We start from the raw sequence: 13,535 nt of genomic DNA on the forward strand, positions 1-13,535 counted from the left end.
TTCCGTAACACTTTAACTTTGTGTCCGCTCCATATCTAGAGAACCGTTATGATTTCATACTTTATACTTTACATGTTTATTAACCACCACCAGAGGGCGTGTCATGATGTATGTACAACTTCCTAGGTCAAAGGTCAAGGTAAAAAAACTTTGGTTTCAGTTGACAACCCTGTGTCCTGTGGTGAAGATCGTGTCCGCTCTATATCTTGAGAACCGTTATGATTTCAAAGTTTATACTTGACATGTATATGAACCAGCACCAGAGGGTGTGTCATAATTTATGAACGACTGCCTAGGACAAAGTTCAAGGTCAAAAACTGGTTTCAGTTGACAACCCCATGTCCTATGGTAAAGATTGTGTCCGCTCTATATCTTGAGAACCGTTATCATTTTAAAGTTTATACCTGAAATGTATATAAACCAATATCAGAGGGTATGTCATAATTTATGTACAACTTCCTAGGTCAAAGGTCAAGGTCAAAAACTTTGGTTTCAGTTGACAACCCCATGTCCTATGGTAAAGATCGTGTCCGCTCTATATCTTGAGAACCGTTATCATTTCAAAGTTTATACTTGACATGTATATAAACCAACACCAAAAGGTGTGTCATAAATTATGTGCAACTTCCTAGGTCAAAGGTCAAGGTCAAAAACTTTGGTTTCAGTTGACAACCCCATGTCCTATGGTAAAGATCGTGTCCGCTCTATATCTTGAGAACCGTTATCATTTCAAAGTTTATACTTGACATGTTTATAAACCAACACCAAAGGGTGTGTCATAATTTATTTACAACTTCCTAGGTCAAAGGTCAAGGTCAAAAACTTTGATTTCAGTTGACAAACCCATGTCCTATGGTAAAGATACAATTTTTTATTGCACATTATTCACAGCGGGGCCCACAGAGATGGCTCCCATCTCAATGATATCTAGTTTACCCAAATGTACTAAGAATTACCACACAACTTAAATTTACTTAAATATTGATTTGTTATCCTGTGCCAGACAGATGGCTGATATTCTGAGAAGAGACCTTGATGAAATGAAGTTTTATGGGAACAAAGATTTTGAAAACACGTCGCAGTGTTTAGATTTTAACAAAAATAAGGCACCAAGGTCGAAAATAGTTCTAGTTCATAATGAAGAAAATGTCAACCGTTTTCTAGCTTCAAGTTGGCGATCTCCGCACGCACCCGAATATAAAAGACAAATACAATACAATAGAACACAAAACGTAACATAAAGAACTAAAGACCGAACAACACGAACTCCAACAAAACGGTAGAGTGGGGTGCTCATTTTCGCCATATCTTTCCATGTTTTCTTCAGTTTATGTTCAGGTCTTTATGTTTTTGAAGTATACTGATATTTCTATATGAAAATAACTTCAAATGCAAAATATTCTTAGCTTGAAAACGTGTTTGGTTTGTGTAAAATCATCTGAACAGTTGGATTAAAGGGTGTTTGAAATTTCCTATTTTTTTGTCAACGGGGGACACATATTCGCCGTCTTTACATATCTATTTAAAACCAAATAACTGCAGCTTTAAACAATATTTATCAAATAAATTTCATTATAGACGAATAGCAGACATTTGAAAAGTGTAAAAAAAAGAAATTTAGGGCAATCAGTCAAAGAATTACTAAGAATTGCACCTTGAAATTGTTTTTTTCATTCAGGAAATTGGCTGAAAATCGTTGCCCATTTTGTGGTCCTTTGCCATAAGTGCCGAAATTTAGTCTCATTATCAAAAATAATCATATTTGTTATAAAAAATATAATCTAACGGCATATTTCTTCCATTTTAACCATCCTTTGAAGTTTTTACACCTCAAAATCATAAAACGGCGAAATCGTGTCCACGGCGAATATGAGCGCCCCACTCTATATATTTCATACAAGTATAGAACTATATGAAGCGTCGTAACTGTTGCGGCGACGTCAATAACGTTGTCGTTGTTTTTTGTTTTTTTACACTCAAGATTCAACTTTAACAGGGTATAGCTTGAAAAGTAGCACGGTTGCTAAGGACTTTCTTTGCACCAATCGATTCCTCAGACATTTTAGAATCGTCTCATAAATTAAAAAAAAATCGATTGTCTAATATAATAGAAAATCTTGGAAATGTAACAATTCCTGCCGAATTTCACAATTTTCCCTATATATCCTTTGTAATTTTGGTGTATGATGCTGTTAACTTCAACAGCTCGTATCTCAAAAACGAAAACGGTTACCCCCTTTTTTTATTTTATTTTCCGATTTATTTTTACAAGCAGAATCTAAATGTAAAATTTAAAAAAAATCCATTGTGTAGTTTAATTACGTACACTTCACCTTAAGGAGTTATTACCCTTTAAAGACTTTTTTCACAATTTGTTCATCATGTTGACTTACTTTAAAAAATCTTCTCCTTTGAAACTGCTGTATCAATTTCAGCCAAACTTAGGCTAAATGAGTTTCAGAGTATCTAGTATAAATTTTATATTTCATTTCCATGTATGTCAGAAACATAGCTCCTATGGCTAAAATAGAACATAGGAGAAAATGATTTTTTTTTTGCTTTTGAAGAAACTATGACGATTCAAAGAACATTTAAATAAATTGAAAAGCCAAAATAATCATTGATGAGAGATTTAACCAAAAAAATTTAGGTGAGCGATTCAGGCTCTTGAGAGCCTCTTGTTTATTATCATATTATTATTAGTGCCATTCATACATTAGCGTGCTATAGTGGAAAAATAATAATTGATATACATTTACCAACGCTAATATATACTAGAATTATGATACATAAGTGATTTATTTTATTTTTTCCCGTGTGCAGGTGTGCTCCACGACGGATGAAAATACAAATAAAAAAGTCAGAAATCTTTTGAAAAGAAGGTATAAAACGTATCGACTTCCTGTCAAGAAAAACGTAAACACGAATAATAAATTTGGCCCAAGTTTTTCATTTAATAACAGAACAGACTATCTAACCACGTCAACTGAATTAAAAAATACACGACTGAGATGCATAAAAACAAACCATTACCTGAACGACCTAAACCACCGTCCTTTAAAGAAATAATCGAAGATGTAGATTGTGCTCCAAATGACGACGTGGTCTTCTCTCCATATTTCTCTTCTGATGGTAACTATTTAACTGATCTTTTATAATATGATACGTGTTATATACAGTGCTGGTAACTCATTCCATAAATCGACATCTTATTCTAATTACATTTCCATGTGTAGTAAAGCAAGTGCTCTTTTTTCACGGTCTGTATGGGGAGAATCTGGGTATAATCTATGATAAACTATACCCATTATCATGAGTATTCTCTGTAATTTGTATATATTTCAGCACCCCCAGCACCCCATTATTCCATATCCTTTCTTTTTTCTCTAAATTTCTATGTTTTTTGTTTGATTTTTCTGAATAATTGACCCATCTTTTCTGTAAACCCCATCTACATGATCTAGTCCCTCTTTCATGAACAAGTACAGTGCAAAATCTCCCTCCATCATTAGTTATATATACATTGTATGAACTACATTTGTTGCAATAATATTAAAATTGAGAATGGAAAGGGGGGGTGTGCCAAAGAGACAACAACCCGACCATAGAGCAGAAAACAGCAGAAGGTCACCAACAGGTCTTCAATGCAACGAGAAATTCTCGCACCCGGAGGCGTCCCTCAGCTGGCCCCTAAACAAATATATACTGGTTCAGTGATAATGAACACCATACTAAACTCCAAATTGTACACAAGAAACTAAAAGTTAAAATAATACAAGACTAACAAAGGCTAGAGGCTCCTGACTTGGGACAGGCGCAAAAATGTGGCGGGGTTAAATATTGCATGGATAAGAACAAGAACACATCAGATAAAAACAATATGCTTTACATAATGTATTAAACAGGTTGGGAACACACCCTCTATATGGTGTTTATACCTTTATAGACGGATAATATTTCTATAGAAGGATAAAATGATCCCTCTATATAGAGGGGTATTTTTGTTTAAACTGGATTTAAAGCAAAATAGGGCATATTGGCATTCTCTACTTATTGTGGTAGTAACCTGCAACAGTTGGTGCACCAACTGATGTACTTGCTATAGCTTAATATGCATATGCCCAGTTAACTGCTAAACTGACTGAATATACAATCTATTGTTCACCATGATTGAAAGCTGTTAGAGTTAACATAAAATTTAAAGGTCAACTGTCCCTTTTGTTGTTGATCAGGAGTTAAGATAGGTATACAATGGATTGCAAGTTCTGTCAATTTAGCAGAAAACTGGGTATCCCAAATTGTAGTAAAGTACAATTATTGATGCATACAATGCTTTATATTATAGCCAATATATCTAGAAAATGCCAATCTGCCCTATTTTGTTTTTAATCCAGTCTAAACAAAAATACCCATCTACAGAGAACCTAAAAAACATAACATTTAGAAAAAAAAAGTGTCCTCCAGTCTATTCCCAAAGCATAAGAAAGTGATGCATTGGTTTGAATTTTTAATTGACATCAATAATATTTTGCTATTGCTACTTTATTATTTGAAAATAAAAGTGTATATCTCTTACATGTGAAGTGTACAGTACATTGGATTTTTTTAAAATGTTTTTTAGATATTAAAGAAAAGTCTACAGCTTTAGAAGAATCCTATTTGGAAACATCTGAGTTGAATATTGAGAATGAAAGCCCACAGGATGAAGCATATAATCAGGCAGTTGAGTTTATAAAACTTACGAAGAAGTTAGAAAATGCACCAACATTACTTGATGAACAGTTCAGAAGACTACAAGAACTTAAGTCAGAAGTTTCAAAATCTATAAACAAACTTAAAGAATCATCAGAGGCATTGCAGTCTTAGCAGCATACAATGTGGATGATTGCTAAAATACTTTAAAATTGTGATAGTGTTCATTAGAAATATTTATAAATATGAAAAGTGGTGAATGTTGTTAGTTTTAATATTTTTTTCTGATGTCTAAGTTATGATGTATTATGAAATTAATTAAAAGGTTTATATATAATAGGGATGTACAACTTAAATTGAATGGTTACTGTGAATTAAGCAAAAGGTCTAGAACAGCATACCTCAATGTACAAATGAAATAAAATTAGACTGAAAATCAACCATACGTTTAGCTCTAAACAATGATGAACCACCATGTTGTTAAATACAAAAAAGTTGATTGATTGGTTACTAAGATGTCTAATGTTCATCAATGAATGTAACATGTGTATATAGGATGATAACATTATTACGTAATATAAAGATACCATGCTTTGAATTAAATTAACATGCTTAGTTGGAATTTTATAGTGCTAGCTTCAATGGTAATTACAGTCCACAGGACAACATTTCATCTGAATAGGACACATTTTTCTGTCTTTGTGGCAACCAGACTTTCAATCTTACATACTGAGTGCTAGATGGAGAAACAGTAAATACCAGATTTTTGGAAAATGACGCTTTCAGCGGCATGTTTCCGATACTATTGACCTGAAGTTCCATTACATTTCTCTGCCTACCACGCTTGGATCCGTATTTACTTTCCATTACATTTCTCCGCCTACAGCGCTTGCATGGTTTCGTAATTACTTACTATTTTATATACACACTGGAATCAGCGTGTATTATCATTATTGTGTAGTAATCAACCTGGAACCAGTTTACATACTTTATTTACAGAATAAAACATTTTGACCTGTTCATATGTTTATTGTTACCAGAATGGTATTTTGAGCTTTCCCTTTGTTAAATTTTGGGATAGATACTGGTCTTTATCCAGATTACGAAGTTTTGAATAATCGGTCTTCACTTGACCCAACCTCATTTCAAAAATCAGTAAACAAGGTTAAGTTTTCGTGGACAAGTCGACATCTCAGATACTATGAGCAATAGGTATACTGTATTTGATGTATGGAATGATTGTAAGGTGTACATGTCCAACTAGCAGGTGTCATCTGACCATGACCTCATTTTCATGGCACAGTGGTTACAGTTAAGTTTTTGTGTTTGGACTTTTTCAAATAACAATAGGTCAACTACATGTACGTTTGGTGTATGGAATAATTGTGAGGTGTATATGTTTGTCTGGCAATTATCATCTGACCATGAACTCATTTTCATAGTTCATGGTCATTCTTAAATATCCTAGTTCAGTTTGTTTCTTAAATTCTATATGCAATAGGTCAATTATATTTAAAGAATGTAATGATTGTAAGGTGCACATGTATGTCTGTTAAGGTTCATCTAACCTCATTTTCAAGGTCATTGATCGATGATAAGTTTTCCTAGTTTCGTGCGTTTCTTCGGTGTGCTATAAGTCAGCTACATTTTTAAAGTATATCGAGTTTTAATCAGAAATCTTCTAAAATTTATAATTTGTACAAGATAATAATATTTTTTATATTTAAATCTTAATATCTTTTATAAGATATCTTATATAATTAGTCGTATATTAATTAATGTATGGCTATCATTTATTTTGAATTTATTGAACCATAAACTTAATATTTGACTCTTCACATTGAATAATCCGCAAAGAAAATCGAGAAAATGAATATCCATGGGAGGAAAATGCAGTAAGTACGTCCTCTACGTCCAAAGTCTATATATCTGTCCGTTCGAAATTCGGTGATGCATATCAAGTTATGGATCAGGTGGAGGTCGGATCACTTGAAGTAAAATTAGCAGTAATAGCTGCAAGTAGGCTGTAACATTAGGTGGATGCCTTAGTCAAAACTGACAAAATGCCGAAATTATTTCTTTTGTTTACATTCGGCATTGCAAACTGAAATCAACATAAACAAATATAACAATAAATAAAATGAATAAAATAAATTGATATATAATAGAAAACGGAAAACACAGATTGCATACATATAAAGATGTATTTTTTTTGTCAGAACATTCAATGAAATTCTCAAATTTAGCGACATCCTTTTTTATTGTGTTGAGTCGAGCATACCTTTGTAGATTTTGATTTAACAGTACACGTGAATTGCTTTCGTCGACATTGACAGACGTTAACAATACAAGCGATTAATATTATTATTTTAATTATACATTAACGTTTATTTTCATGAAATCCGCATGACTATATCAGTATATGTTTCTTTATTGGCAAATTAGGGTTATACCCCCTTTTCTGGATTTTTTGTTAAGAACATCGGTTTTCTTACTTTTTTTCATGTTCATTTTGAAAATTTCATTTCTTCTATCTTTAATCTTTAGACGATTCAATTATCTTTGATACTGTTTTAATATACGTTTTTTTCAGCACCTACCATTCTTCTGAAAAGGGAAAAACTGAGACATTCGCGCAACCGTTTAGCTGTCGTAGCTGGTCCTGCTCCCAAACAACCAACTGTCGTAGCTAAACGATATGCCGTAGATAGATCTGCCCTCCAGCAACGGGATACTGTCGCTGAACTTCTTCCTCAGCAACCAGATGCCTCAGTTAACCAGATAGTAGGCTGTTAAATGCGTCGGGACACGTAATGTTAGTAAGTTGTCGACCCTTAACCAAGTATGCCAACAGATTATAACAAATGTATAGGCAACACAGAACATCGCCATTTGGCGTTGTTCTATTGATAGGTGACAACGATATCGATACAACTGACTTCGACGAGACTGGCTACATGACATTGCTTAAGCGCAGTCAAAACTGACAAAATGCCGGTAATTATTTTTTTTGTTTCATCATTCGTTATTGCAAACTGAAATGAATAAAAATAAATATACAACGGACAACACAGATTGCATAAATATTAAGATTTTTTTTTGTCAGCACATTTGATTAAATTCTCAGATTGTACGTTTTAAACTATATAAAATTAAATTAAGCGACATCTTTTTTTATTGTGTTGAGTCGAGTACACCTTTGTAGGTTTTGATTTTACAGTGCACGTGGATTGCTTTCACCAACATGACAGACGTTAACAATGCAAGCGATGGTGAGTTCACGATATCTATTATTATTTTAATGATACATAAACCTTTTATTTTCATAAAATCAGCACGTCCTAACCATACGTTTCCTCATTGGCGAATAAGTGTAAGACTCCATTTTTTCTTGAATTTTACTAAAAGTTTATGACCCCTTCTGCAGCCATGCAATTACGAAAATTTCAAACTGCAATAGTATCAAAACAGCAAAAATAATGAATACTAGAGATGGGTCATTTTGAACATTAACCAAAAATAAAATTCTTGCAAAGTACTATTATTTCTTAGTTCATTGTCAACGGGGATCTTGTGGCAAATAAAACAAGAATTTTGTAGAAAATCCAGACTTTAAAAAGACATTTTTGTTATAAAATTTCAAACATAGATTACTAACTTGTTTTTCTATGATGTGCAAGCATTTATTGCTTACAAAAAGCCCTAAACAACCTTTAAAGGGGCACTAGCTACGAGATATATGAAAAACCTAATATATTATTTTTTTGGCTCAATTAGTAATGAAATGCAAATATTGAAATAATAATTCGCTTTTAGCCGTCAGAATGGTTCAATTTTGTCAAAATAAGCTAAAAAAAACATTGATGATGAATTGTCCACTTGCAAGTGAATAATTCGACCTCATTGAATCCGTATTCATATGAACTTCAATTTAACATCTTAGCTTTAGATGGATAACACGTGAATTGTATGTGTTAAGTTATTTAAAGGAAAAAATATCAACATTAAACGTGAAACAAAGGTGAATCATTTGAATGACTGATTCGATCACAAATCATTCTTAGGATAAGGTAAAAACTGTGATAAACATTTATTTTTCATCTATATTATAAAAATAAATAGACCTAGATAAATCCAACAGCAAGAGTTTGCTTAAAATCAATTTATATCTTGTGTATGTTTACATCGCTAATATTGTCATCGGATGACTTTAGAGGTCAACTCGATGGTTAATTAGATGGCATCTAGACTAAAATACACACGAAACAAAGCTATGTTGTCATGACAGTGCCCTGTTTATGATCTATTTCAGACTTTTAAAAAGTTTGGATGATTTTTTTATATATTATTTTTCACCAATATCTAAAATAAATTTGTCTTAAGGAAATCATTGCTAGCACTTCATGCAATAATCCTTTATCTATCAAGCAACGAATTGTCCAATATGAGAGTACAAGGGGAAAGGCTATGGATTTTCTGTAAAATTTCCATGTTTAGCATTGAAAAATTACAAGGGTACATAATCCTTAACTTAAGTACATCGGTTTTCCTCTTTTATTTTTCATGTTCATTATCAAAACTTCATGTCTTTTAATCTGTATATGATAAATCTTTGAAAATGCGATTTTGTTTTTTGCAGTACCTACCATTCTTATGAAAAAGGAAAAGCCGAGACCTTCACGTAACCGTTTAGCTGCCGTAGCTGGTCCGATTCCTAAACAATCAACTATCAGTGCTGAAGCTGCCCTCCAGCAACCAAATGCCATCTCTGGACCTTCCCTACAGCCATCAAATGCCATCGCTGGACCTTCCCTCCAGCAACCAAATGCCATCTCTGTACCTGCCCTACAACCACTAAATGCCATCGCTGGACATATTCTTTGGCAACCAGATGCCGTAGTTGACCAGTTAGAAGACGAGGCTGTTGAATTGGCTCATCTTAATGTTGTTCGGTCAAAAAGACTTAAAGTGAAAAAGCGTCCAATACCATTATTAGACCTTATTTACGAAAACCAGTTAGAGTATAATAAATTTATAACAAAAAAGGTACCCAAACTTTTAAAGATGCTTGGGGTCTCTTCTGATTCAGATTCAGATTAAAATCTATTTTTTATGTTTTCTTGCTTTTTTGTGGCTTCCGCAGTAGGAATAAAATATCACAAAGCAACACATAAAACACACATTTAGAGTTACCGCATGTTTTACATTAAATTAAGAAAGCCCCTTCGAAAGCAAAAAAGAGACACCCTAAAAGAAGCGAAAAAAAAAAAACGAATCAGAAACAGCGAGAGTTCTGATCGACTTAAAAGAAATAAGATATGAAGGTGAAGCATAATTACAAACTATCACAACATTTAAAAAAAATTAACCGTGCCAAAGACTTACAAATTACCAACATATCCAGAACTTAGTTCAAGCGCACAAAACATGCGACGCAGTTTTACTAGTCTATCTAATTGGAACCAAAACCTAACCTGTGAATGGTATGAGATGAATTTAAAAAGAATTATAAATACGAAAACATAGAAAAGAGTAGAGAACAAAGCTATGTTCAGGATAAGGGATACACAATCTAATTAAAAACCAATTTCTCATTGCTCCCGTTTTCTGATATGTCGCGTGGGAGATCTAACGAAATTCGCTTTGAGGTCATATGTGAGTGACCTCGTGTGTCTTTTTCGACCAATGAAAATGAGTCTTCCACGATCTTGAAAGTTTATCGTGAGGTAAAGGGATGTAACTCATTTTATTTACGAAGAAATCGTCAGTCAAAAGAATTCATAAACTTTTTTGATTGGCTTATTGATAAGTCGTCAACTCATTTGCATATCATTATAAATTCATAACTTCTAGTTCACTCACATGTGACCTCAAAGCGGGTTTCGTTAGATCTCCCACGCGACATGAGAGATCGGTTTTTGATTAGATTGAGGGATACATAGAAACAAATTAAAACCAGATGAGAAAACTAACAAAATAAACTTTATTAAAGCCATGTTTAATGGGTCAGATAAGGTTTTACTGTCAATGACGGTCGCTATCCTATTTGTATTTTCTAAAACCTCATCGGACCCACTTAACAAACCCCTGTGATCGACTCCGTGTAGGGGTTATTATTATTGAATGATGACTTTAACCCATATCATTGTTTTAGCGGAAAAAATAGTTGATAGAGATAACTTTAAAAAGCAAAAAGGCGAGATCTTCAAGCAAGTAGACGAGACCAACACTGTTAGTCACTTCCTTATACGATTTGATTTTATATCCCAGGAATAGACTATGTTAGCTGTATTTGGCAAAATTTATCGGAGCTTTGAGTCCCCGAGCCTCTTCAGCTATGTACACTTTTTGCCTTTAAATTTTTTTGAGCGTTATTGGAGGCGAAACACGCGTCTGACATATCTGATGAGTTTTTTTGAATGTCGATATTCCTTGCTCAAGGGCAAGTCTAAGCTATTGCTTTCACTTCGCGTCCGTCGTCTGCCGAAGTCTGTTAACTTATAATACAAAAATCTTTTCATTGGAAACTAAAACCAAACATTGCCACAATCATTCTTAGGGAAACAAATATGTCCGTTGGTAAAGCCTACCAACCAGCATGGTCAGCGAGACTAAAATAGAACATCGCGGCAAAATCAAGTATTCCAATATATTTACCTCGAGCATCACTGAAGAGACATTACAGTGGCGGATCCAGGGGGAGGGTTCCGGGGTTGGAACCCCCCTTTTTTGGACGATCAATGCATCTGAATGGGGACATATAGTTGGAACCCCTCCTTTGTCCTGGGTTAGAACCCCCGTTTTTTAAATGGCTGGATCCGCCCCTGCATTATCTGTTGAAATGCGCCTATTCTAGACGATCCGGTATCTAGTATCGCATATTCTAGACGATCCGGTACATAGTAAATTTGCTGGTTGGTCTTTTTTATAGACTTTTATATATATATATATATATACAACTCGTCTAAACATCAACCCAACAATGTTAGATCTGTAAATTTGCTTTCGCAAATTTTTGGTTCTTCCCTCGCCGGGATTCGAACCCATGCTACTGTGATATCGTGACACCAAATCGCCTGCACTGCAGCCGTCCCGCTAGACCACACGACCACCTGGGCTCTCAAAAAAAGAGCTTTCGCTGGTCGTGTGTTACCTTTCCTCGTCAGTTTTAATCTAGCGGCGTACTTCAGTACATGATATATAAGGCATGAAGATGTTATTGTTACAGATCAGCTAAATTATCTATAGTAAAGGATCCTACAAATTAATGTAATATACAGTCACAGAAAATAATTATATTTATAAGTACGTCTGAGTTAGTGACAACTCTACAACAGTAGTATCCATCGGATCGCCATCAATGATGGTGATACATGGCTGTCTAACTCGTCTAAACATCAACCCAACAATGTTAGATCTGTAAATTTGATATATATATATATATATATATATATATATATATATATATATATATATATATATATATATATATATATAAGATTAAAACTGACGTGGAAAGGTAACACACGGCCAGCGAAATCTCTTTTTTTGAGAGCCCAGGTGGTCGTGTGGTCTAGCGGGACGGCTGCAAGTGTTGGTGTCACGATATCACAGTAGCATGGGTTCGAATCCCGGCGAGGGAAGAACTAAAAATTTGCGAAAGCAAATTTACAGATCTAACATTGTTGGGTTGATGTTTAGACGAGTTGTATATATATATATATATACATGTATATATATATATATATAAAATGACTGAATAAATAGTCAACGGTCAATCTTACAGGGCGATGGATAATATAATATATAACAAGTCAAAAAGGGTACAACATCACCATTAAATAACTATAAAATGAACAAATATTAGATATTTCGGATTACAGATATCCTTCTTCAATAATAGCACGATGTCAAATGAATCATGTCAAAATATTCAAACATATATTCAAATATATATATATGCTTTATGTTACTAAGTTTCCGTCTGTCACATGTCAATTGTCATTGACCTCATTTCATGGTTCAGTGACTACTTGAATTTTGTTTCAGATTTTTTGTATTAATGTTAATTTCTCTCTTACTATGAGTAATGGAGTACCCATATTTGGTATGTGCATACCTTGCAAGGTCTTCATACCCGTCAGACAGTTTTCACTTGACTTCGATCTTATTTCATGGATCAGTGAACAAGTTTAAGTTCTGGTGGTCAAGTCCACACCTAAGATACTATAGGTCTAGTATATTTAGTGTATGGAGGGATTGTAAGGTGTAATTAACCAACTGGCAAGTGTCCTCTGACCTTGACCTCATTTTCTTGGTTCAGTGGTTAAAGTTGTATTTTTTTGAGTTTTGGTAATTTTTCTTATACTATATGCAATAGGTCAACTATAGTTGTGTATGGAAATATTTAATGATGTACAATACCAATTCATTCTCAGAGGTTTTATTTGACCATGCCCACATTTTCACGTTCATTGCTGAAGTGTTAATTTTATGTGTTTTGATCTATTTTTCTAAAACCTTAAGCATTAGGTCAACTTTATTTGTTGTATGAACGGATTGTAAGCTGGGCATGGTTTGTCTTACCTTGACCGCATTTTCATGGTTCATTGGTCAATGTTTAGTTTGTTTCTTAAAAACTATAAGCAATAGGTCAATTATATTTAGTGTATTGAATGATTTGTAAGATGTTCATGACATTGGCCTCATTTTCTTGGATCATGTTAAGTTTATGTGATTGTTGAAGTAAAGCTTTATATTTAGGACTAACAACATGATAGCAATCGTTAGTAAAGAAGGCGAGACAAAGAGACTATGGTAGAAATAGACTAAAGAATAAACAT

At 33.7% G+C, this 13,535-nt stretch overlaps 2 protein-coding genes across 2 annotated transcripts; both read left to right on the forward strand.

The window, feature by feature from the left end:
* Positions 1-2,881: 2,881 nt before the first annotated feature.
* On the forward strand, positions 2,882-5,132 carry LOC139512639 (UPF0449 protein C19orf25 homolog). The gene is made up of 2 exons (XM_071300396.1): positions 2,882-3,132; positions 4,622-5,132. Exons 1-2 carry the CDS (start codon positions 3,012-3,014, stop codon positions 4,864-4,866), a joined length of 366 nt encoding a protein of 121 aa, XP_071156497.1. The 5' UTR covers positions 2,882-3,011; the 3' UTR covers positions 4,867-5,132.
* Positions 5,133-7,842: 2,710 nt separating this feature from the next.
* Positions 7,843-9,805, forward strand: LOC139510635 (uncharacterized). Its single transcript, XM_071297185.1, has 2 exons — positions 7,843-7,964; positions 9,332-9,805. The coding sequence occupies exons 1-2, from the start codon at positions 7,937-7,939 to the stop codon at positions 9,790-9,792; spliced, it is 489 nt and encodes a 162-aa protein (XP_071153286.1). The 5' UTR covers positions 7,843-7,936; the 3' UTR covers positions 9,793-9,805.
* The last annotated feature ends 3,730 nt before the right edge of the window (positions 9,806-13,535 follow it).

This window comes from Mytilus edulis, chromosome 2, assembly GCF_963676685.1.
Source record: "Mytilus edulis chromosome 2, xbMytEdul2.2, whole genome shotgun sequence".
NCBI classification, from domain to species: domain Eukaryota; kingdom Metazoa; phylum Mollusca; class Bivalvia; order Mytilida; family Mytilidae; genus Mytilus; species Mytilus edulis.

Coding starts and splice junctions, on each gene's coding strand:
- LOC139512639 (XM_071300396.1), top strand. CDS start 3,012: ATGCATAAAAACAAACCATTACCTGAACGACCTAAACCACCGTCCTTT. Junction 3,133..4,621: donor TCCATATTTCTCTTCTGATG/GTAACTATTTAA, acceptor AATGTTTTTTAG/ATATTAAAGAAAAGTCTACA.
- LOC139510635 (XM_071297185.1), top strand. CDS start 7,937: ATGACAGACGTTAACAATGCAAGCGATG. Junction 7,965..9,331: donor CGTTAACAATGCAAGCGATG/GTGAGTTCACGA, acceptor TGTTTTTTGCAG/TACCTACCATTCTTATGAAA.